Source organism: Cydia amplana, chromosome 25, assembly GCF_948474715.1.
Source record: "Cydia amplana chromosome 25, ilCydAmpl1.1, whole genome shotgun sequence".
Lineage (NCBI taxonomy): Eukaryota > Metazoa > Arthropoda > Insecta > Lepidoptera > Tortricidae > Cydia > Cydia amplana.
In genome coordinates, this window is record NC_086093.1 from 6,825,183 (window position 1) to 6,850,922 (window position 25,740).

The 25,740-nt window shown below is 40.1% G+C and overlaps 1 protein-coding gene across 1 annotated transcript; it reads right to left on the bottom strand.

Annotated features, from left to right (window-relative positions):
- Positions 1–3,700: 3,700 nt before the first annotated feature.
- LOC134659448 (endocuticle structural glycoprotein ABD-4-like) lies at positions 3,701–21,880 on the bottom strand. The gene is made up of 4 exons (XM_063515090.1): positions 21,857–21,880; positions 6,708–6,807; positions 6,115–6,212; positions 3,701–3,850 (listed from the first exon to the last, which is right to left on the bottom strand). Exons 1-4 carry the CDS (start codon positions 21,878–21,880, stop codon positions 3,707–3,709), a joined length of 366 nt encoding a protein of 121 aa, XP_063371160.1. The 3' UTR covers positions 3,701–3,706.
- Positions 21,881–25,740: the final 3,860 nt, after the last annotated feature.

Consider the following 25,740-nt stretch of genomic DNA (forward strand, 5'->3'; position numbering starts at 1 on the left):
TCTAGTCAACTCTATGTGTAAGGCCTGAGTGGACGCTCGAGTTGGGCGTGCAGCGGGGCGGGGCGTGCGGCGTGCATGTTAAACAAATGCAAGCGTATAGGAGCGGCCTTAGTGCACGCTGCTCACATCACGCGTGAGCCCACAGCCACGCTGCACGCCCCGCCCAACGCTCCGCTTCGAGCGTCCACTCAGGCTTACACTATGGCTGCTGCTCGACGCAACGTTGGCGCAACTGCGCAGCGACGCCATTTTCCATAGCGCTGACTACACGCCGACGCTCAAAAGACGCTAGTGTGGGCTGGATCTATACAATTACACACTGAACAATCTTCTTGTAAAAAATCCTTAACCTTTTGGACGCCAATGACCGATATATCCGCACCGTAGGTCCAACGCCAAAGACCGATTAATCGGTCACAGACCACAGAGCAATATCGACCTACGTGCATATAGGTACATAAAGTTCAATTTCAGTTTTGACACTTCAATGACGTGGCGTCTGAGTGACAGCTTTTGTGTTTGACACGGCGTCGAAAAAGTTAATATCAGGGATGTTACGGATGCAGATTTTTTGACATCCGCGGACGCGGATGCAGATACGAATATTTAAAGGCTCACATCCGCGGATGCGGATGTCTAGATTAGGTACTTAGAAACGTCAAATATTACATTTTTAGTATTTTTTTATTAAAAAAAAAACGAAACGTTTAGTATTTGAATAAGAATATAGGTGCGTTATATTTAATAAACAGTAACTTGGCCGACTTTTCTGGATCTAGACGATGTGTAGGTAATGACGAGATTACCTAGCACTTACGCCGCCGCTAAGACGTTCCAGTACCGACTTGCAGTGGCGGATTTCCCATAGCCTAGGGCGGCGAGATATTAGGGGCGGCAAATTGTGACAAAAAAATCGTTGATGATAACAAGAAATAACTTAAAATTAGGCCAGGCAACGAATTCTCAAAAAAAGGTATAGAGGGAAATGCTTGGAACATAATTTTTGACTTCGTAACTTTGTTTGAACTAGTTAGTTGATGAACATATCAAAAGTCCCCAGCCGTAGCCCTTGAGCCGGGGGAAGAGAGAGGTTTGAAGGTCCTATTTTTCGGTTTTTCGCTTATATCTCGGAAACTACGCGTTCTAACGACTGATCATTGTACAAAATGAAAGCTGATTAAATTTGCTACAAGTTTTATTTAGTACAGTTTTTCGATATCTTGATATGTGGAGGGCTCCACAGTTGTGCGCGAATCGCGGCGCGAAGCCGCGAACACGAGTGTGGCGTCGATTTCACAGATTGTTCACGCCTTCGCGCCTTGTTCCCCGTTTTTTGTCGGTTTTTCGGCCAGCGTCAAAGGAGGCGCGAAGCGCGAACTTGCAAGACTCCACGATACACACTATTTTGGCTCATCAGTTGCAAGATAAATATTAATTCTGTTATATATAGCAGCTATATTTTACGGTTTTACAACAAAACAAAATGGAAAAATAGCTACAGCAAGTATGATGCCTTAGATAAATGACAGTTAAACTCGATCAGCTGATGCTTTTCAGCCATCTTGGCCCGAATTAAACTGCGAAATCACCGAGAAGTTTGCGAGTGTGGGTCTACGTCAACGTCGAGATATGTTCGCTCGGCGAAGTCGCGCCGCGATTCACGCACAATAGTCTGGAGGGGGCTTGTATAGGGCCCTCCACACTCGCGCGCGAATCGCGGCGCGAAGTCGCGAACGCGAGTGTGGAGTCGACATCGCAGATCTGCTACACTGTAAAAATCTTTCGGGTTCCTTTCCTCGTGAGCACCGTGAATATTATTGATGGAAAAATTAAAAATTATAGACATTCAAGAGCGGCTATCTCAAAAACTAAACAAGATACGAGGGGCGTTCAAAATATTCTCGGTATTGATATCTTACGACCTCTTCTAAAATTTCTTTCGTTACTGGCCGCTAAGGTTTATTCATTGACATAAAAAAAAGTATAATTCGAACCGAGATGGTCTTTTGTTTTTCTGCAATTGCTGAACAAACATGAACATCATGTGCGAATTGACAATATTAACTAAATTAGAACATCGATGCGTGATAAAATTCTTGACAAAACAGGGTAAAAATCAAAAAACCATAAAAGAGGAAATGGATTGTGTTTACCGTGAGTCTGCTCCTTCTTTATCTACCATTCAAAAGTGGTCAAGCGAGTTTAAACGCGGAAGGGAGAGTATTGAAGATGACCCTAGACCTGGCCGGCCTGTAGTAGCTACTTCACAAGAAAATATTGATAAAGTGGAAAAACTTATATTGGAAGATGGTCGAGTGAAGGTAAAATCTATAGCACAAGTAACCAATCTCTCTATTGGTACCGTACATGATATTATACATGACCATCTTAATATGTCAAAAGTAAGTGCAAGATGGGTTCCGCGAATGCTGACTCGGCTTCAAAAAGACATGCGTGTAGCTTGTTGTTCCGATTTTATTGACCTGTGCGGTGAAAATCCTGATGAGGTGCTGCAAAGAATAGTTACTGGAGATGAAACCTGGGTTCATCATTATGACCCAGAGAGTAAACAAGAGTCCATGCAGTGGCACATTAAGGGTTCAGCTCATCCCAAGAAGTTCAAGGTCATCCCTTCAGCTGGCAAGGTCATGGCCACGATATTTTGGGATTGTGAAGGAGTATTACTAATCGATTATAAAGAAAAAGGTGTAAATATCACAGGACAGTACTACGCTAACATTCTACGTCAATTAAAGGATGTAATTAAAGAAAAGAGGCGAGGAAAGTTAACCAAAGGTATTCTGCTTCTGCATGACAACGCCCCCGTCCATACTGCTCATATTGCCAAGGCAGCTATTGTTGAATGTGGGTTTAAAACTGTTACTCACCCACCGTATAGTCCGGACTTAGCCCTCAGCGACTTCTTTTTGCTCCCCAATCTTAAAAAAGATCTGCGTGGAAATAAATTTTCTGACGATGAAGCATTGAAGGCGGCAGTGGAGGAGCATTTTTACACGAAAGATAAAAAATATTTTTACGAGGGATTAAAAAAAATAATTGATCGATCTTTTAAGTGTATGAACATAGGGGGGGAGTATATTGAAAAATAAAAATATCAAACTTTTCGTACTTGTTTGTTTTCATTCTCATACCGAGAATATTTTGAATACCCCTCGTACCTATCGAAAAACTCGACTGTATAAAACTTGTAGCAAATTTAATCAGCTTTCATTTTGTATAATGATCATGTCACAACAACGCATAGTTTCTAAGATAATAAGATATTATAAGAGAAAAACCGAAAAATGGAACCTTCAAATCAAACCCCCCTACCCCCGCTCAAGGGCTACGGCCGGGGACTTTTGATATTTTCACCTCCTAACGAGTCCAAACAAAGTTACTAAGTTAAAAATGTGTCCCAAGCATTTCCCTTTATACCTTTTCGTTGCCTGACCTAAATGTAGTCAATATGATGGGTGCTGATGCTGAAGGGGCGGCTACAGGGTCTGAGCCTAGGGCGGCAAAGACTGCAAATCCGCCACTGCCGACTTGTTCGACATCCGCATCCGCATAAGCTCCGCATCGATTTTATGCGGATGCGGATGTTGAAAATAATGCGGAAGTTCCGCGGTTGCGGATGCGGATGTTCGCAACATCCCTGGTTAATATCACCAATATCACCATGTAGGTAAGCCTCTATACAGTTCTAATAGTCATTCTGAGACGGTGGTAGACTGTTCAAATAGTCGAGGGCGCGCTGTATCGCCGGGGGGATGGGCGGCGGAGTGGGGAGGTGGTCGCCCGTCGCTTGGAAGCCGTTCTCGTCTGCCCTGTAGATCACGTTTATCACCTGGTAATTTTAACAGGAATATTAAAGTAATGTAACGCAGCGTACTACGTAGCCGAACAACCATTGACATAGATATCTAGGGACTGGCTTTACGGGCAATTATAATGAGGCATGACAGGGGCCAGTACAGCGGTGTGAAATCGCCACAACGCGATTGGTTGATGAGTTCGCATCACGCGCGCGATTGGTTGACGAGTTCGCATTACGCGCGCTATTGGTCGCAACTAGTTGCGTTAGACTGCACGATTTGCTGGAATTTGTGAGTAGCACCGCTGAACTAGTACGATTTTTAGTGCCCCATTAGCCCGTCCCTAGATATTATACGTCAATGCGAACAACACGCGAACGCGCAGCGAAGCGATGCGGCGCGGGGTGAATCAATCCTTTGATATGATATCTAGGTATAAAAGTGTCCTACGTGGGCGATCTATAGTTCGTTTTTAGCATTAGTAAGAACTTGAAAGAAGGTAAGCGATTTTGACATGTATTTTAATTGAAAAACACTTTTTAAAAATCAATAACTATTACTTATGAAAGCAGAAGACTATAAAAGATCGTATTAGATTCATAATTGTTACATATATTTACCGTAACTTATTTTTAAAATGTGTTTTTCAATTAAAAGACACATCAAGATTGTTTACCTTATTTCTAATGCTAAAAAAAAAACGAACTATAGTTGCGAACGCGAACGCCGTGGGCCCGCCGCGCCGCTTCGCGTTGGCGAGTTGTTCGCTAACGTAAGACGCAGCGTTAGACTCTTAAAGTCGTCCGTGGACTATCCCATACTACCGTCTTTTGAGCGTCGGCGTCTAGTCAACTCTATGGCTGAAAATGACGTTGCTGCGCAGTTGCGTCGAGCAGCAGCCATAGAGTTGACTGGACTTCGACGCTCAAAAGACGCTGGCTCTTAAAATCAATATCGGCCATGTCTCCATCTCCCACCTCGACATAAGGACGGTAGACATCAGGCGGTCTAGCATGAGTTGCGTTTTCACGAGCGACTCCATACATCTTGCGCGACTTCAAGTATGGAGTCGCGCGCGAGAACGCAACTCATGCTAGACCGCCTGATGGGAATATTAATTGCCAATGCCATGCTAATAGGGATGATGACACATGTTGAATTTTATAACAAAATCTAGTAAAATAGATAGCAAACGAGCAATTTATCACAATAATGTGGATATTAAAATAAAATATTGAAAAAATACAAAAATACAGGACCTGAAAGTTTCAAAATTTAAGTTTTTTTTTAACTTCCAAAAACGATAAAAGTAAGGGTACCATTCGATTCCTTACATTTCATCCAAAAAATATTGTATAGCAACTATACAGGGTGTCCCAAGAAGTAGTGATATACTGAAGCTGGGAGGTAGAGGACCTAGAGGGCTATCTGAATCACCCCCATGTATGTTCCGCGATTTTTCGTATTTTCGGAGTTATGATTTTTTTAAATTTTTCACCTATCGCCGAGTACGATGAGATTTTTATTTATGGTGACGTGAATTATTGCGGTAGATGCTTGATTTTTTTTGTGTGCTACGCTGATAGATAGGCCAAGTCAGTATGGTAACATTTACTATCGTTAGATCTTTGAATGGAATTAAAAAAAAAAATGCCAAGAAAGATAAAATTACCCAGTATGTTCACAACTTCAAGGGCGCTTAGAAAAATAAAACATACTGGGTAATTTTATCTTTCTTGGCATTAAATTTTTTTTTAATTCCATTCAGAGATCTAACGATAGTAAATGTTACCATACTGAATTGGCCTGTCTATCAGCTTAGCACACAAAAAAAATCAAGCATCTACCGCAATAATTCACGTCACCATAAATAAAAATCTCATCGTACTCGGCGATAGGTGAAAAATTAAAAAAAATCATAACTTCGAAAATACGAAAAATCGCGGAACATACATGGGGGTGATTCAGATAGCCCTCTAGGTCCTCTACCTCCCAGCTTCAGTATATCACTACTTCTTGGGACACCCTGTATACATAAACGCAATATTTCACCGACAAAAACGCAATTTTCTTGTTTTGTCCATACTACAAGATGGGCTCCCAGAGACCTTGACGTCACGTTCCCTTGTCGTTTTGTATAGGGCGTTTCGCGAGTGAAGTGCGACTGTCGGCCTTTGACTACAATTTCTGACTTTTGTGTTACTTTAATACAATGGGTCCCATATAGACATTTGATCCTAAAAACAAACCCGATCGATTGATACCATAAATGAAAATTAGTCATGTAGCCTATTACCTGTCCGTCGGGCGCCGTGTACTGGTATTGTCCCTCCACCACCAGCGCTGGTTCCTGTCCCTGCAGTGAGCCACGTTGCTCGTGGTAGATGCCACCCTCTGTAACAGTAGGTATTGGGATTATTTCTATAAGTTTCATCATCTTCATCTACCTCGAGTTGTACCTGTCCCGACATTTTGCCAAGGCTCATGGGGGCGGCTCATGTGTTTCTATAACTTTAGTGGCGATAAACAGGGTAGATAGGTAAGTAACTTTAATCCAGAAAATTGTAAAAATATACAATTAGGTTGCGTTGTTTCATCACAGAGTTCCTGTGGCCACCTCCTGTCTCCATAATCAGATCAACTCGATGGTACAATAATATTGCATTGTCACCCGACTTACATTGCAAATTTTCTAATACGTTTTCCTGTCATCTATAGAAGCTTAGAACTAACTTGTGTATTAAAAAAAATTTAGACCCAGTAATTTCTATAAAGGGGGGGGGGGGGGGATGGTCGGACAGACACACAGACGCACGAGTGATCCTATAAGGGTTCCGTACGGAACCCTAAAAACCATGTACCTATGTACCTAGCCCATTTAGTACTTACGTGTCTGATAAGCGAACTTGTAAGAGCCATCCTCATTCGGACCCTCGAAGTCGTTCCGCACGATCCCCTCCTGACACCGGCACAGGCCCAGCAGCACCAACTGTAACGAAACTGAGCCTTATAGTTGCAGTAATAAGGTTGCTTTTTAACTGTTTTGTTGTACAGTCGCCATCAGATATATCAGAGCGGCTAAGGCGCTCACAAATATATGAACACGCCTCTATTGTCAGGGCGTTAGAGTGCGTGTTCAGGTATTGTGAACAACTTGTGGTGTGTGGTGTGTGATGGCGACTGTACATATGGTCTGGATGGTGGAAAGGACCTACAGCAAAACTAAAATCAAAATTTCGCTTCTATCTCTATCGCTCTTCCGTATTCGTGTGATAGAGAGGCAGATAACGAAATATGACAAGGTTCCATTAGTGTTTAATTTGACAGGCTTGCTCGTACAATGACCTTTAATATTCAAAATTGGCCATTCATAAGTTATAAGTTAGCATTAGCACACCTACTTTTTACATATTCATCGATTGCGTATCGGTTCATCATGGAATCCGTTAACTTGATACATGTAAATCAACAAAGTTAATTAAGCGTATCTTTATGATTGAATTTATAAAACAGATTCCGGGTTCGAATCCCGGGTTGGCACTGACTTCAAACAAACATCTTGAGTGCGGCCACAATATTTATTTTAGAGTCAGGGCTATGGCCCTAGCATAGCGCAGGGCTATAACGGTTATAACCGCTGTTGGCAAGTCCAACAAAACTTCTTACTTTCGTTACCATAGAAACCGTAGTAACATGTCCTTCACATTTTTATACCTATACGAATAGTACGTGTTAATTTTCTACTTTTATATAAAATATATTTGTGGCTACAAGACGGAGTTTCTGTTCTTCTACCTCTACGAACCAGCTACAACCACCGCACCGCTGAACAACCGCGAAAATCGAAGTTCGTCAATTGGGGGCATTTTTCTCTGTCATTCTAATTCTTGGAGGATATAATCAAACGGAGACGCCATGTCTGTAATTTTCTGTACAAAACAGTCTGCCGATTTTTGCGGGGGAGGGGAACGTCAAATGTATGCGTAACGTAAAAATAGCCATGTCAGATAAACGTCAGTCCATACATTGTGTATGACCGTTGGCCGCCTATTTTCGACAGAGGGGAAAGCCTGTTAATGGCTACTCCGTTTAGTTGTATCCTCCAAGTTCTAATTACGTCTTAATGAGAGTACCTAAAAGAGAAAGAACCCCGCAATTTGCGAATTTCGGTTTTCGCGGTAGACCCCTGACCAAGCTAACTCGACAGCGATTTTGATAGCACATACTGTGCAAGTGTTATTTAACGTCAAACTTCTATGAAATTCTGACTTAAAATAACACTTGCACGTCCGTGCTACGTCATTTTTATACTTTGTCAATTACATTTTTCATCAATTGTATATTACGGCAATAACTAAGGGACATTTTTATACTTCGACAAACATATATCTAGTCAAAATTATACAGGAAGGGAATTATTCGAGTGGACATTTTTATAAACCGTCATTTTTCCTTTAAGTCCACAGTCGCATAAATCTCAGATCATTTTGAAATATCGAAAGCAAATCATCTGATTTGATTTATTAATTCGTCATTAGTCAATAATTAATAACCTTCACACTAGTGGAAGTCATTGCAAATGTTAAACCCTCAAATCCTCCCACACCGATACTCCACAAAAGAACCGTTAAACTTAGGAAATATCTGTCATGAGTGATGAAATCATGATTGGTATGATTGCCACATTTTGCCATTAGTGTTGATAATGTTGATTTTCCACTAGAAATGTGTGATGTAGCTAAAAAGTCTTGTTATACGACCTTACTTTTGGTTATGTGCTATTTTAATGGAAGAGAAAAAAATTCGGAACCCGTAAAATAAGTACCCTAATTGATTGTTTATTAATATTTTTGTAAAACAAAATAATACTTAAATTAAGAACTTATAAATAAAAAATTTGGCCTAAGTCGGAGTCGCTCGGTAGGGCGACCACAAGGCTGGCCGCATTGCCCCGCTGGGTGGCTGGATCCGCTGAGGAAAATATTGGCCAGCCCTCTGGTCACCAGATGCCTCTATAAGGCGCTCTGACAGCTCGTCATAGAGGCTACGCGCGCTAGGTCCCCAGTACAGTACCTAATTATATTAGGTATATGTTTGTTTTTTAGGTACCTACATTATTTGAATTTTTTAAACATGCAGATTACGTCTGCTAGCGATATTCCAAGCAAGCGGATTGCGGAGGTTCCGGGTTCAAGTCCTGCCGGAAGCGTAATTTTTCCATTTTTTCCTTTAATATAAAACCTACATTATTTACCGAAAATAAATAATATTTATATAGGCACGTTAATTGCTTTTCGTTTTCCTCGTTTTAATTTGAGGTAAATTAATTGCATGTAGGTATAAAAGGTCGGAATATAAATAAACGCGGCCGATTAGAATAAAAATGAACCCACGCCAGCAGGGCGGTTGTGAAATAGTGAAGGTCAAGACTGAACATTAAAATTATAATTTTATGACATAGGTATTAAATTATGGTTTAGCTTAGGTACGTATTAGTGGTGTACCTACTATCGGACCCGCGCGCGGACTGCTAAGCTCAAATATAAGTATAGGTAATTCAATATTACATAAGCAAAGCGTGTACAAAGGGTACGAGGCAGCTTATACACACATATATACATTTTTAATTTAACTACCTAACACACCAATACCACTATAGGCCTAGCCTAGCCTAATAGGCTAGCCTTTTTTTAATTAATTCAAATATTTTTCTTTGCACCAATTCCATGTATCTCAGTTTGGCCCTATGGTAGACTGGCAGAGAATGCCATTTGTATATTGTTGTTTATATTTTGTGCAATCAAGTTTAAATTAAGTTAAATAACTGGCTTTAGTTCAAAAGTGGTTGTATTCGTAGGAAACTCCACATTACGTACAACTTTCATATGACTTCGTTATTTTTGACTTTGTCTTTTAAGTATGTTTAATTAAAACTGTAGACAAAAACAACCATTCATTTTACGACCATCCTATCTGTTTTATTAAAATAAATAGAGTTTATTATTATAACTTATAATAAATAAATTAAAACGTACAGGTAGTCAATATTAGATTATGTCCACATTAAAAACCGGTATTACCGAAAGTCAGAGATGACACTTTTTTTGCTTTGTTTCAAGAATAGCGTATGTGTAATTACTACAGTCGTCATCCGATATATCGGAGCGGCGACGGTGCTCAAAAATATATGAACATGCATTTTATCTTCTTAAGGCTTTTTTCAGATATTTGTGAAAACCTTGGCCGCGTCATTTTATAGCGTGGCGATGTTTAAGAGTCAGGAGTAGTTTGAATAAGCAAATTCCTAAGTATTTTAATCTACAGTACACTATGAAGATTACAAAAACATTAGAGTTGAAGGTCTTTCTTTCTCCACCGTAACAGACTATCCATTTTTTTTTATTTAATAAAACTCATCCAATTCGGCGTTCAAGTGACGGAGGTCTGAGTTTCTGATACCAAACTTTAAAAAAAGTATCTTATCTTATTGTTTTCGGGGGCCCTTGCGGATACACTTCGACCCATAGGGATCTTTTGTGCAATTACCCCCTATACTCGTAGGTACTAATAAAACTGATAGCAAGAATTCGACTGACAAGATACGTCCTTTTAAATTTTGCAAATTTTCTATTAACTACACTAGTAGTTAAAATACCTACTTACGTGCGTACAAATTATGCAAATTATCTTGATTTTACATCACGTTTTTGGGTGGCATTAATAATCAATTCATTGATATAGCTAAACCTATTTATATGTTATAAAATTTAATTGGATAGCCTGTATAACATACCGAACTTGTCAAAAGAAACACCGAATAACATACTTAGCCTTTTGGACGCCAATGACCGATATATCCGCACCGTAGGTTCAACGCCAAAGACCGATTAATCGGTCACAGACCACAGAGCAACATAGACCTACGTACATATGCATAAAGTTCAATTTCAGTTTTGAGACTTCGGTGACGTGGCGTCAGCGTGACAGCTTTTGTGTTTGACACGGCGTCGAAAAGGTTAAATATAATTTTCACCTCAGCAGCTCGAACAAGGGTACTTTGCTACTTAAAAACAGTGAGCAAAATCGCATTTTGCTCACTGAGTGAGACAAAATGACATTCAAGTGACCTTAATATTCAAATGTCATTTCAACATGCGGGGTCTAATACAAGTTCGAAATACTTGGATTTTATTATCTCTGTCCCTTTCACGTCGTTAGCAAAAAGAAAGAAACAAAAAAATTTCAAACGACATTCAACGGTATATTGACGGTTTATAATAGACCCCCGAAAAACGTCAGAACGAATCGTTCCAAAACACATACAAGTATGAATTCTTAATATGTAATTAATGAAAATAAAGTTACAGATTTGATAAAAACACTATATTTTACGTAATTTATTGTACGATTAAAATAATGAACTCAAAAAATACACAGTATATCACGTAAAATAAATAATTATACTTTTAAGAATCTCTACAATAGTTTACAAATAGTAAGTATCCGTAATTCGGACCGTATCTTACAATGTTTTTTTTTTACAAAAAAGTTGCCGATTCAAATGTCAATCAATTGATGGTCGTTGTTTTCATATATTACCTATTAAATGTGTATATTAGCAACGTTTGCATTTTTTATAGGCCTGTTTTTTTTAATGATAATTTGAGGCAATGAGCGGACGAATCGCCCGATGGTAAGCGATTCCCGTCGCCCATGGACACCTGCAACACCAGAGGAGTTTTGCAAGTGCGTTGCCGGAATTTAAGATGGGAGTACGCAGTTTTCTTCCATGTGCGAGGCAGGAAGTTTCTGGAGAAACTCATAGTCACAAACCATCCAAGTCCATATTTAATTCATACTTACCTAAATGAGATTATAATATAATAGTATCGCTTCTGATTTAATACATCGTCAATAATTTAAAAGCAACTAGGATAGGTACATTATAAAGGACGGCCCTAAAAATTATATGTCAACGTATAACGTTACTTTCACTAACATCCCAAGATATACAACTCTGTAAATATGCTAAACTTTAAACTAAATCCATCGTAACTTCGAAGTGTAAATTAAACGAAGGCCTTTCCTACACCCAGTAGAAACATTACCAAATACACAACAACTGTCTAATTTACATAAGTTATAACATAACGTGTTAAATGCAGTTGCATTGCATTTCTATTGTGCTAATTGTTATGTAATATAAGTTACGCCTACATGTTACCTAGACGTTTCTTCATAGCCGTCCCAAAAAGTTTCTTTAGATTTCGATATTTAGGTAATTTGGGGCATTTTATAGGTAAGTATAGTATTTATAGTTTATTTATAAACTAGCGACCCATCCCGGCTACGCACCATCATCTTCCTCGCGTTGTCCCGGCATTTTGCCACGGCTCATGGGAGCCTGGGGTCCGCTTGGCAACAATGGCAACTAATCTCAGTAATTGGCGTGGGCACTAGTTTTTACGAAAGCGACTGCCATCTGACCTTCCAACCCAGAGGGTAAACTAGGCCCGTATTGGGATTAGTCCGGTTTCCTCACGATGTTTTCCTTCACCGAAAAGCGACTGGTAAATATCAAATGATATTTCGAACATAAGTTCCGAAAAACTCATTGGTACGAGCCGGGGTTCGAACCCGCGACCTCCGGATTGCAAGTCGCACGCTCTTACCGCTAGGCCACCAGCGCTTTTTTTTTATACTATGTAGTGAATTTTTTTTAAACTGTTTATTATGAAGGATCCACTAATTTCTTACATTAATAATAGGAAATGTAAACGCACTACCAATATTTAAGCCAATTTGCTGAGTGTTTGTTGATGATCTTGACACTGAACCTCCGTTGCGTAACCACTGGCCACACACGTACTACAGAAAAAATTCTAAAGGTTGACTCACCCTAGCCTCGTGCCGCCCCCAATGTACATTAGGATGTACACTCAGTTTCGATGGAATGTCAACCTTAATTAATAACAAAGACGGTAGCATTTCACGTGTCTCGTAAAATTTTCAAACAAATGAAATTCAACCCAATTGAAAATACAACAAGGTTGAAACTTCCTTGGCTATAATTTTGTATGGTGGGCGGCACGAGGCTAGACCGGGCCGTGCCCATGCCGAGGCGTTGACATGTCATTTTCTATGACGGCTGATCGGTGGTCACGTGGTGCTTTCCATAGAAAACGAAGCGCCGGAAGTTCCGGCCCGGCCTCGGCCCCAGCCCGGTCTAGCGTGAGTCATCCTTAATTCGGCTGTCCAGTTGGTATAAGCGGTTCAAATTCAAATAAGTAAGATGCATTGGGATAACTTCAGATGCGGGGTAATTCTATAGCAAATATTTACTATACTTACTAAAAATTGTAACTTTGCTCGTCTTGGCGGGGGCACTACCGTGCCCCCAATATAAAGAAATGAGACTAGAAGTTTGACATACAAAACTTATCGCTCTGTTTTCTTTGTTACAGTCAAGAGTCAGGTATAAAAATATGGGTGCATATACATAATAACGTAATAAATGAATTGGTGAGCGGAGTGAAAGGCATTACATAAATGGCTAAACAGTTGTTAAAACGGGTCAAATGTCAAATCGAACTGTCATAACAACTTGAAAGTGGCTTCAACCATTGCCATATTGGTATAAAGCGTGAAAAAGTGGGCCAAGTTCTTTATTAACACTTTTAAAGTATTGCTAAAGTATATTTGGAAACAGAAAGAGTAACTTCGGTAGATATGTACAAATAAAAAGGATTTATTGATCAAATAAGAAAACGCTTACATTCGGATTTCATAAAGATTACGTAGGTTACTAATTAATCAAAAGACACTGGTAACTAGTGGAAATAACCCACTTTTACATGTTAAAAACCTACTTAAAGAATCCTCTTAACTTATGTACGGAAAATATTAATAATTTCAAACTTAAATAAATGTGTGTAGTGTATAGATATTTATTTTGCAAGTAATCCTCAGAGGCCTTATATAGAGTAAACTCAAAGCTACATAAACTGTGTCGCAATCGCTCGTTAACTTAAACAGGGGCGCGGGGCGAATCGTGCGAACTTGGCATACAGCTCTGCCGCGCCCTTAACTCTTTGGCCGCCAAAGACGTGACACGCGACTACAGCCCAATAACAACCTTCGTTCATTCACACAAGGTTCACGATGACGCGCCGCGCACGACGGCGTGGCGTTCAAAGGGTTGATTGTACGTTATACAAACTGCCAAAGGTCAAGTGTGTGTTTAATCAGTGCTGAGTTATTTGGACGCCTACCGTAGAATTACGTCCACAGATTGTAGATGAAAGAAGATGCGGCTACGCTCGTGTTTATATTTTTGAATTTTTCGATTGCTCGAGTATCAATATTAGCACGACGGGTTTTTGCCTCTAACTACTGAAATTGCTGTATTTTCTGTTATTTTCTTTAATTGAGGTGCAATAGAGAGTTTTTTAATTTTTAACAAGCAAAAACGTCTGCGACCGATGCTACTTTATAAGCTTAGAATAAATTTTAAAGTGGAAAAATTACTGTCTTGGGTGAGACTTGATCCAGATCCAGAGGCCGTGAGTTCAAGTCTCACCCTTAAGACAGTAATTTTTCCACTTTTATATTTATTCTAAGCTTAATAAAGAGTTTTTTTTAATACTTAGGACATTTTTACACAAATTGACTAACCCCCCACGGTAAGCTCAATAATAAGCCTCGTGTTGTGGGTATAAGTACACGACGATATGTAGGTAAGGTAATACATAATAAATACTTAAATACATAGAAAACAACCATGATTCAGGAACAAAACAAATATCTGTGTCATCATACCTACAAATAAATGCCCTTACCGGGATTCGAACCCAGGACCATCGGCTTCGTAGGCAGGGTTGCCGGTGTTGTAGAAGGCGTCGTGGTACAGAACCTTCAGGCACGCGACTTTGTACTCATATTTGTAAGTAATAGAGTATAAAACAATTAAACTGTTGCAGATATCATTGAATGCAAAGTTGCAAACGGTCGAGATATAGGTACAGTCAGCAGCAGAAGTTGCTAAGCGGGCGGGGTGTTCAAAATTACCTTGACGCGCACTTATTCTCTTAACAATAAAGTCGCCTCGAGATCATTTTGAACACCTCGCCCGCTTAGCAACTATTGCTGCTGACTGTAATCGAATTTGGCAGATGTAATGCCAAACAAAATTCGAAACAAAATCACAACATGTCAACATGCAATGGAGAGGAGCATGCTAAAACTCAGAAAGATACAAAAAGTCAGAAACGAGGAAATAAGAAAGAGAACGAAAATTATAGATGCGCTAAAACAAGCCCTACAACTTAAGTGGAAATGGGCTGGCCATTTGTCCCGATACTTGGACGGAAGGTGGACCTTAAGAGTAACAAAATGGCCAGGACCAAGGGGAAAAAGACGCCGAGGAAAACCACAAAAACGATGGGCAGACGACATCATACAGATAGCTGGAAAGAACTGGATGGAAACAGCAAAAAATAGAGAGAAATGGAAGGGTACTGAGGAGGCTTTTACCCAGCAGGGATCAGTGCAATCAAAAGTGCAACCAATTTAAAAAAAAATATCAAAGCACTGAGCAAATAAAGCTATAATAATAATAATAATAATCTGCTGCTTCTGATCTGCTTTAGGGGGGGCAATAACCGCCCCCGAGTAATGCGCTTTGTAAACCAGGCGTTCGCGGGGACGGATATCAGGCCCCGCGACTACATGGCCAACGTTACGGAGCGCATTGACTTTCTAAAGCAGAAAGTCTATGCATGGGCAAACCGTATTCGCCGCTACAGAGAGCGTGTGGATCGATTCCAGCAGAATCGTCTTTTCCAGAGTGACCAAAGGAAGGTGTACCGAAAGTGGGAGGAAACCAACCTTCGTGAGTCCGACACGCAGCCGCCGGATCCTACTGTCATGACTGACTTCTGGCGTAGCATCTGGTCGGTGCCTGTCGGACACACCGAGGGGAGTTGGATGAATGTTGTCGAGCGTGAGTGCGAGTCCATCGAACCTATGGGGGTAGTCACTATCACCCCCGATGACGTAAGTTGTGCCATCCGCACGACCCAGAACTGGAAAAGTCCTGGGCCGGATGGATTGCACAACTTCTGGCTAAAATGGTTCCGATGCTCGCACTCCTGCTTAGCAGCACAATTTCAACAAGCCCTCGAGCTTGGTTCTCTCCCACCTTCCTTAACAACTGGTGTCACCTTCCTGCTCTTCAAGTCCGGTAGTACCACGGAAGCAAAAAACTACAGACCCATCACATGCTTGCCTACACTCTACAAGCTCCTTACATCCATTTTGAGAGCAAAAATCAACGCGCACATTGTCGCAAATAATATTTTGGCTTCCGCTCAAAATGGATGTAGGGTTGGGTCCCGTGGTACTAAAGAGCTCCTCCTCATAGACATGACCATATGCCAACAAATCCGGCGGAACAAGGGGGCCCTCTCAGCCGCTTGGATTGACTACAAGAAGGCCTATGATTCGGTGCCTCATTCATGGCTGGGGAGGGTCTTAGAGCTGTATAAAGTTGATGCAACATTGAGAGCCTTCCTAAGCGCGTGTATGGGGCGGTGGACCACCGTCCTTCGTCAACCAGGAGGCGGGAATGACCGCTCTGGTCCGCAGGATTTTATAAGGATTGAGCGAGGAATCTTTCAGGGTGACAGTCTGAGTCCCCTGTGGTTCTGCCTAGCTCTGAATCCCCTCAGCACCCTGCTGAAAGATTTGGGACTAGGTTGCCGGCTTCGGAGAGAGGGTGATGTCATTTCTCACCTTCTGTACATGGATGACCTCAAATTATTTGCACCAAATAACCAAGACTTGTTGGACCTACTGAAAACTACCGAAGTCTTCAGTAGTGCCATCAACATGGAGTTTGGTGTCGATAAATGTGCGGTTATACATGTAGAGCGGGGGAGGGTTGTAAATTCAACAAATTTACAACTCTCTGAGACAATGGCTTTCAGATCTATCTCTGAATCAGAAACCTATAAATACCTTGGTATGTCACAGTCGTTGGGTATTGAGGACGAAGGTATTAGACGGTCGGTGAAGGAGCGCTTTTTCAGTCGGCTCACAAAAGTCCTTAACAGTCTTTTGTCAGGAGGCAACAAAGTGCGCGCCTTCAACGCCTGGGTAATGCCCCTACTCACATACTCCTTTGGCATACTAAGGTGGACTCAGACCGAGCTGGACGCCCTGGATCGGAGGGTCCGATCACTGCTTACCGCACATCGCATGCTACACCCACGCTCGTCAGTTATGAGATTGTACATCCCACGGAAATGTGGAGGCCGAGGCTTCCTAAACGCCAAGGATCTCCACAACCGCGAGGTGTACAATCTCAGGAATTATTTCCTTAACAACGAGTGTGGGATGCATCGTGATGTGGTGGCAGTAGACAGGAACCTCACGCCGCTCTCCTTGGCAAACGAGAACTGGCGCAAACCTGTGGTACTAAGTACTGCGGATCGCAAGGCGGCATGGGAGAGTAAGGTGCTACACGGGCGGTTCTACAAGGCCCTCACGGGACCCGATGTGGACCTGCTCGCGTCGGTGAACTGGCTATGATTCGGGGACCTCTTCGGAGAAACCGAGGGTTTTGCCTGTGCAATTGCGGACGAAGTAATGATGACGAACAACTATCGGAAATATATCCTGAAGGACGGTACGGTCGACATTTGTCGGGCATGCCGCCGTCCCGGAGAGTCACTCAGGCATATCATTTCCGGTTGTTCTCATCTTGCTAACGGCGAGTACTTGCACAGACATAATCTCGTAGCCAGGATTATTCACCAACAGCTTGCTCTTCTATACGGTCTTGTGGACCGCGAAGTACCGTACTACAAGTATTCACCTGTGCCAGTTCTTGAGAATGGTCGTGCCACGCTCTATTGGGATCGATCTATTATCACTGACAGGACTATTGTAGCCAATAAGCCTGATATTGTGATAATAGATCGAGCGCAACGCCGGGCCGTGCTCGTTGACATCACCATCCCCCATGATGAGAATCTCGTGAAAGCCGAGAAGGACAAGTCCAGTAAGTACCTAGACTTGGCTCACGAGATAACCGCCATGTGGGATGTTGATTCGACGATCATTGTCCCGATAGTTGTTTCAGCGAACGGTCTAATAGCGAAGAGTCTCGACCAACATCTTGAGAGACTCTCGCTAGGTGGTTGGATCAAGGGCCAGATGCAGAAGGCGGTGATCTTGGACACGGCGCGGATAGTCCGCCGGTTCCTCTCTCTGCGGCCCTGACCACCGGTAGCTTGGGCCCTGCCCCGCTGCCGGCGGCATTCTAGGTTAGGTTTTTTATAATGTGTTTATATGTATTTTTTATTGTTTTGTAAGTGTTTTTATATTTTACTTTTATATTCATATTATAAATAACCTAACGTAAGAGGAAAGATAAATAAATGAATAATAATAATAATAATCATTGTCCCGATAGTTGTTTCAGCGAACGGTCTAATAGCGAAGAGTCTCGACCAACATCTTGAGAGACTCTCGCTAGGTGGTTGGATCAAGGGTCAGATGCAGAAGGCGGTGATCTTGGACACGGCGCGGATAGTCCGCCGGTTCCTCTCTCTGCAGCCCTGACCACCGGCAGCTTGGGCCTTGCCCCGCTGCTGGCGGCACCCTAGGTTAGGTTTTTTATAATATGTTTATACGTATTTTGTATTGTTTTTGTAAGTGTTTTTGTATTTTATTTTTATATCCATATTATAAAATAACCTAGCCTAAGAGTTAAAATAAATAAAGAGAATAATAATAATAATGCCATGTTTTTCATACACTTCTATTGATTCTGATTCTGACTGTACAAGTGTACAATCGTCAGCAGAAGTAGTTGTGTTCAAATTGACCTACACACACTGTAAAACTCTTATAATAAAGTCATCAGATCATTTTGAACACCTCGCCCGCTTAAAGTCTATTTTTTTATTCGGTAGACTAAAATGACATTTCAATGTATGAACATCATGTGTCATCTCATACTATGAAATGTCATATTAGTCTACCGAATAAAAAAATAAACTTGTAGCTATACCTATTTTTAATGCAGATTGCTGACTAAACATACGCACTGATGCCACTGATGAATATACAGAGTGGTCCAAACCTCGACATCCAAAATGACATCCGTTTGTACAGGATTAGTTACAAAAAGAAACATTCAAAAAAGTTCAATAATTAAAAAATAAATTGGTTCATCCCGGAATTTCATAACAAAAGCATACAAAAGTTAAAAGTTCAAAAATTCAGTCCACGATGTGAGGAATCTAAAAAAAAAATTTGGACGTCGAGGTTTGGACCAGCCTGTATAGTCTGTATTCTTTACCTGTCTCGCCCGAATTAAATGCGACACGTTGACATAACGCTCCCTTTCATTTCGCACAGAGGTTAGAGGTAAATGCTACTGTGGTTGACATGACATACCTATCGTGTGAACGCGTCACGATAATGTCGGAATTTTGACATTTTGTCATTTAGAGTAGGTATGCTACAAAGTGCAACTGAACTAATCGTTTGGCCTGGTTACGAGTATATTGTAAAGTACACTTCGGGGAACTCTAAAATATAAATCTCAAAGGTTCTATATTTTAGCTAAATCTACCTACTGAATTATGTTATCGGAAATCAGAATGTTAGCATTAGTATTGGTAGAGTCTGTGCGGAAAGATAAGAGTCGTGAAATGTATTGGGCCCCATACATTCCACGACTCTTATCTTTCCGCACAGACTTTAGAGTTTAGATACATGATCGCCCAAAATCGGTCCCGTTATAGTTTCGGGAGTGTCTAAATATTAAGCCCCCTCCACACGTGCGCGAAGCCGGGGCGGGTCGCTAGTTTTCCATAAGGCTATACTAGTCGCCGACGTTCAAAAGACGTATGAGGTAGCCCAAGTAGGTAACAAATAATGCTGGCTTTATTAATTTATATATCTGATTATAAACGTGAAGTCTGACAATTTCAGATTCGATCGGACAATTTCATCAGATTGGCGAAAAATTGCCTCGTCTGGACTCCACTTAAAACAAAGTCGCTTTCCGCTGTCTGTCTGTCCCTATGTATGCTTACATCTTTAAAACTACACAACGGATTTTGATGCGTTTTTTTTAATAGATAGAGTGAAGCCGGGGCGGGTCGCTATCGCTAGTGACGTATAAATAAAATTTGTACTGCGTGTGCTATCAAAATCGTTGCAGACTTGTCTTGGTCTAACTCTATGAAACTGGTTAAAGTAGGTAGGATTTTTAAGCCGATATTGCCCAATACAAGAAGCTATAGATAGTTGATATTCTCATCTCCATTCAAATAAAGTTATTTAAGTATTTAATGATGAAACTACGAGTAACTGCAATCACAGTGTGGACACGCCATGCTAAAATAAAGAACATTAATCTGTCACTCCTCTAGTGTTTGTAGGTATAATCGCCATTAAATATATCGGAGCGGCCAAGGCGTTCACAAATATCTGACACGCCTTTATTTTCAAGGCGTTAGAGTACGTGCCCAGATATTTTAACCACCTCGGGCGCTCCGATATATCTGATGGCGACTGTAATACCTCTTACACCTTAGTTATTGTTTACTATAGTTATGGCTGACATTTTATTGCCTAATTTAGTGTCCCACTGCTGGGTAAAGGCATTGGTTTCCTCCACTCAACCCTGTCTGTACTTTCCGAATAAAATGCGTCCAAGTCATTTACTATATAAGCATACTATAAGGTGTTACATGCGCGTTGCCGACCCTAACACGTACCGTTCGTTGAGCTCTGGCTCTATGAGGGTCTCTAGCTAGAGTGTCATTTGGTTGTGGCTAGTAAAATTTATTGCCTGTATTGGATTGGACTTACACACATATTTCGGGGATCTCGGAAACGGCTCTAACGATTTCGATAAATTTTGGTAGGTATCTCTAGGTCTTATCTCTGGGAAAACGCGCATTTTTGAGTTTTAATATATTTTCCGAACAAAGATCGGTCTCCCAGATATTGGGTTAAAATATGTAAATTCAAATTATGCTCGACGAACGTCATCAGCTTCAAGATCGCTAACATTATAAAAATGGCCGTACCTAAACCAACGTAAAGATAAAGATAAGATAAAAGATAGTTTATTCAAGTAGGCATAATTACAATGCGCTTATGAACGTCAATAAAGCTAGGTAGACCGGCTCCAAACCTACACCTCTGCCCCGAGAAGATTTCAATCCCCCCTCAGGAGGAGGGTATCCCAATATGGGACCGACAACAAACTCGGCGGGACACATCTTTTCAAAAAAAATTACATCTTATAATTAACATGCATTACGAGAAAATAAGTAAAAAAAATACAATTTAAATTACTATAGAATTCATGCAATTATACACATAAGGTGTAATAGAAATTTGATTTAAAAAATATATACATATGTACATGGAATCACACAAATACGTAGCTCTTTCAGAAAACATATCAAATTCTTACAAAAGAAAATAAAGTTATTAAAATAAATGGGAAAACATATATAAATCTGATTGATTGTTATGATTTATGAAATACCAACATAACATATTTGATGTGCTTTCTTAACTGAGCTGTGTCACCTATAACTCTATACATAATACAATGTTTTTAATTGATTTTAGTTTTTATTAGTTAATGATAATGTAAAATTATTCGCAAAATGTCGCTTGCTACGCTGTCTGTTGGCGAGAAGCGTTATTATCCCATAGAAAATTTGAATTTCGCGCTTTTTTCTACTGACAAAGTTGCTACTGAGATAAAATTTGGTATGGAGATAGTTTGAGGCCCGGGAAAGGACATGGGATAGTTTTTACCAATCATCATTATCATTCCACGTAAACAATGTCGCGGGGAGAAGCTTGTATTTAATATTTTAGGCACACTTTGTACTTTGTAGGTACTATTCCAAAATTCTGTTCCAACAATAACATTTTAAAATTTTAATTCAATTTCAATGCAAACACGAATTGAAAGCCAGAAAAATACAAGTACTTACAGTCAAAAATCCAACGGCATGCATCTTGGTTAGTGATAATACTGATAAATATAATAAGATATTAAAAAATATTACTAGTATTTATCTCAAATCGAAAATAACTTTATTTTAAAAACTACACCATGAACTCAAACTGTAAAATTCCTCTACAAATTTAAAAAAGTTCGCGCGCCGGTTCCCGCGCAAAATGACAGTATGCTTTTTAATTAGGCCGAGTTATCGCGGCAACGTGTGGCTAAGGACTAGTCGATAATGCCGTAAAATGGTTAGGTGAGTGTGACCCATGACCTCTACTTGACTTGACGCTTCTTCACCTGTTTGTTTTGCAATCGTAGCGTGCGTTTTAGAAGCATTAGGGTTCCGTTAAAAATTCATAGATTAGTATCCGTTTCAATATATAGTTGGTCAAACCAAATTTGTCAGTCAATATTAAGAACAAAAAATACTATAAGTACTCAGCCTTCTTTTGGGTGCTAGCTCAGGTGCTAGAACTAGTGTAAGATGAAGAAAAAAAAATATAGTGTTTCAGTTTCAAGATATTATTAAGCGAAAAAAAAATGTAACGAAGGCAAGTGCGAGTTGAATTATAAAATAGGCAAGTGCGAGTTGAATGCGGTCCTCGGGGGTTCCGCATGTTAAAACGTTCGTTTTCATGTATTTTTTTTATACTGGGTCAACCAAATCTTGTCAGTAAATAGGAACAAAAAAACTATACTCATCCTTTTCTTTTGGGTGCTAGTACTTGTGTAAGACAAAGATAGTATGATTCTCTCTGTCTATGTTTGAAATCAAACAGACCTTTGACACACTATATATAATAAGTCCGACTCACTGACAACATTTTTTTTTGAGTTTTGTGTATGTTGAGAGAGAGAGAGGTGAGAGTTGAGAGATAATAAAAAACAGCCAGGTGTGAGTCGGACTCGCCCACCGAGGGTTCCGTACAAATTTAACGATTTTTTATACAAATAGAAAAAATCTTTGAATGCAGTTATATTTCTTTTTCATAATAGAATAATAATTTTGCCTAAGTAAAATGAGCTAACACTGTAAAATGTAAAAACTCAATTATCTCAATGTCATAAAACGGTACCTATGTCTTAAAAAAAATTCATGAACTCTTCTATAATTGAAAAATTATGACAGATTAGAGTCATAAATAAGTTTATGTCCAAAATTTCATTTTTAATACAAGTTTTCATTGCTGGCTGTACTTTTCTTTCCACATGCAACTAATAGGTACTCATCGAAGCAATTCTATTTCTAAATACCTCAAACACAATTAGGTTGCGTTGATTTATCAGAATTCCAATGGTTACCTCCTGTATCCATAATATTGCTTTGTCACCAAATGTGTGCAAACTTTCAGCTTTGTAAACTGGGAAGTGAGTCAAATTTAACTTGCAAAATTTGACCCGTACCGTACAAACATAGTTACATACCTAGGTACAATTTACATACATTGTAAGTTAAATAAAAGCTTGTAAAAACTGAGTTGGGCTGGGCCATATAGCCATTTATAAAAATCAATTTTTTTTTCATAAATTGGGCTCGTACTCGTTTATTCGTAAAATATATAATTTTACATGTCAACATTTAAACAGAATTTTATTAAAATTTAATTTCAATTTGATTGATCAGAGGGCCTAGACAAGACGCCATGCCAATCGTTTCCGCCGTCGCGAACGAAACGGTGATCTCTCTTTCACTCTTCCATATTAGTGCGACAGAGACACACGATTGGCACCTTGATTTGGCACCCAGATAATATAATGTAGTAAAATATTTGTAAAACAAATACATAATTGAAATACAAAAATATAACGACAATTAATCAAACGCATGTATGAATACCGTATAGTTGTATTTCGTGTTACAAACAGTCCTTCAGCGTGCAAGCAAACGTAGAAATGTTTCATTAAAATAAGCTCAAAAATAACTATATATGTACAAATACTTATTCATATCAAGTTTATCAAGAAAATCTAAATTTCATTGGCTCCTTAAAATAATCCTTGAGCCTATATAAAAAAAAAGATATTTATTTACCAACACAAAAATAAACAATGACTTGAAAGTTCAGTAAAAAAATTAGAAAGAATTTATAAATATTTGTGCAGTAAAATGGATGAGACTCAGCGAGACCGCCGATTTTCAGTTCCCAACTAAAAAACTTAAAACTAATTCTTAACTAAGTTATTAAGTAAATAACTAACCTAGCTAACTTACTACAGAGGTAACTAAACATTATCCTCTAGTTTATAATTATAGCCTCCCGGACATCAAAACATGCCAAGACAAAATGCAATATTGATTTGTCAAAATAAAGATTAACACATTAATTGCCACCCAGCCAAACAAGATATCCGCGCCAGGCCACAACAATTTCGTCATATAAAGCTGTAGTACGATCTCGACTATCGGGTCGTCCGGCCTGGGAACGAAATCATAAAATACCCAAGTCGGGTTTTCGGCACTAAATGTGTTAAATTAGAATGGAATGGGATACCTTTTTACAGGTCTTTGGGCAGCTAGAGGATATTGGACTATGATCTTTGATCTATACATTCTTTATAAAACAAACAAACAAACAATAATTTATTTGCAGAAAAAATCATATTTTTATCATAGAGGTAAGTTTTTCTTTATAATTCATGTTTATGTAAGGTCAATGCGGAGAAGTCCGTCTCAGGTAAGACCGTCTACATTGCTCTTACGTCGCTACTAACATAGAGAAATATAAGTAAAGAAAGAGTGGTAATTCCATACATCAGTTTTCTTACCAAAACGAGAGTTATTTCGTACCTAGTTGACATCTAGCGTCAAGTGCGTGCAACATGCCCATCGCTAACGCTATGTAGCGAACCAAACGCAACTGTCACTGTCACACTAATATGGAAGAGTGACAGAGAGACACACGTTGGCGGAACCATCGACACAGAATAAGTAATAGCATTATCATACAGAACGGACACGCACCGCCCCGCCCCGACTCGGATTACCTCGCCCGCGACAGGCCGCGACATGAATGTGTGCGTAAAGCTTTGGATTCCTCCGAAAACGGTGCCGTCATATGACGGCCGTCATATAGCGGCAGCAAAAGACGGCCGTCTTTACGGTGGCGACATGTGGCAAGTACCACGGCGTCATAACACACCGTCATCCACCAAGATCAAAGCGGCAAATTTGAAAAATGTAGGCGCGATGGGATAACGTCCCATAGAAAATTTGAATTTCGCGCCTTTTCCTACTGACAAGATTTGCTTGATCATCTATAGTTTACTTGGAGGATGAAATATCATCAGAAGAGGAAAATAATCGTAGTACGGAATCATTTATTCAAATCTCGTGTCATTTATTCAAAATGGCGTCACCGCTATCTAATAAAACGTTCACGAAACTATCGACAAGGTCATGACGGCCGTCATCTTACGTTACGTTGACAATCAACATAACGTAACGCCGTCTAGGAAACCGCGCCATCTTGTTTACATAGACAACGTTCTAGTGACGTCAGTCAACGCTATATAGCGGCCGTAATATGACGGCACCGTTTTCGGAGGAATCCAAAGCTTAAGCCGCTCTACTGAGATTCCGTCAGAAACTCAATGACGCGTGTTCAGACGTGCCGCGCACACATATAAACGCAAATCATTTTTGATGTGTGGCGTGTCCGCCCTGTGCCATCGACAATATCGATGGAGCCATAATACCCAAAGATTGATTGAAAGCGATTCGATGGCGAAGCGATAGCGATCTTACCTTGGCTAGGCCGCTAGTACCGCTACTTGACACCAGATGTCACAAGTTACGCTACTGACGAAAAATGTACTACTAAAACAATTTTGAAAATAGAGTTCCAGGTAATCCGGTTAAAATATTAG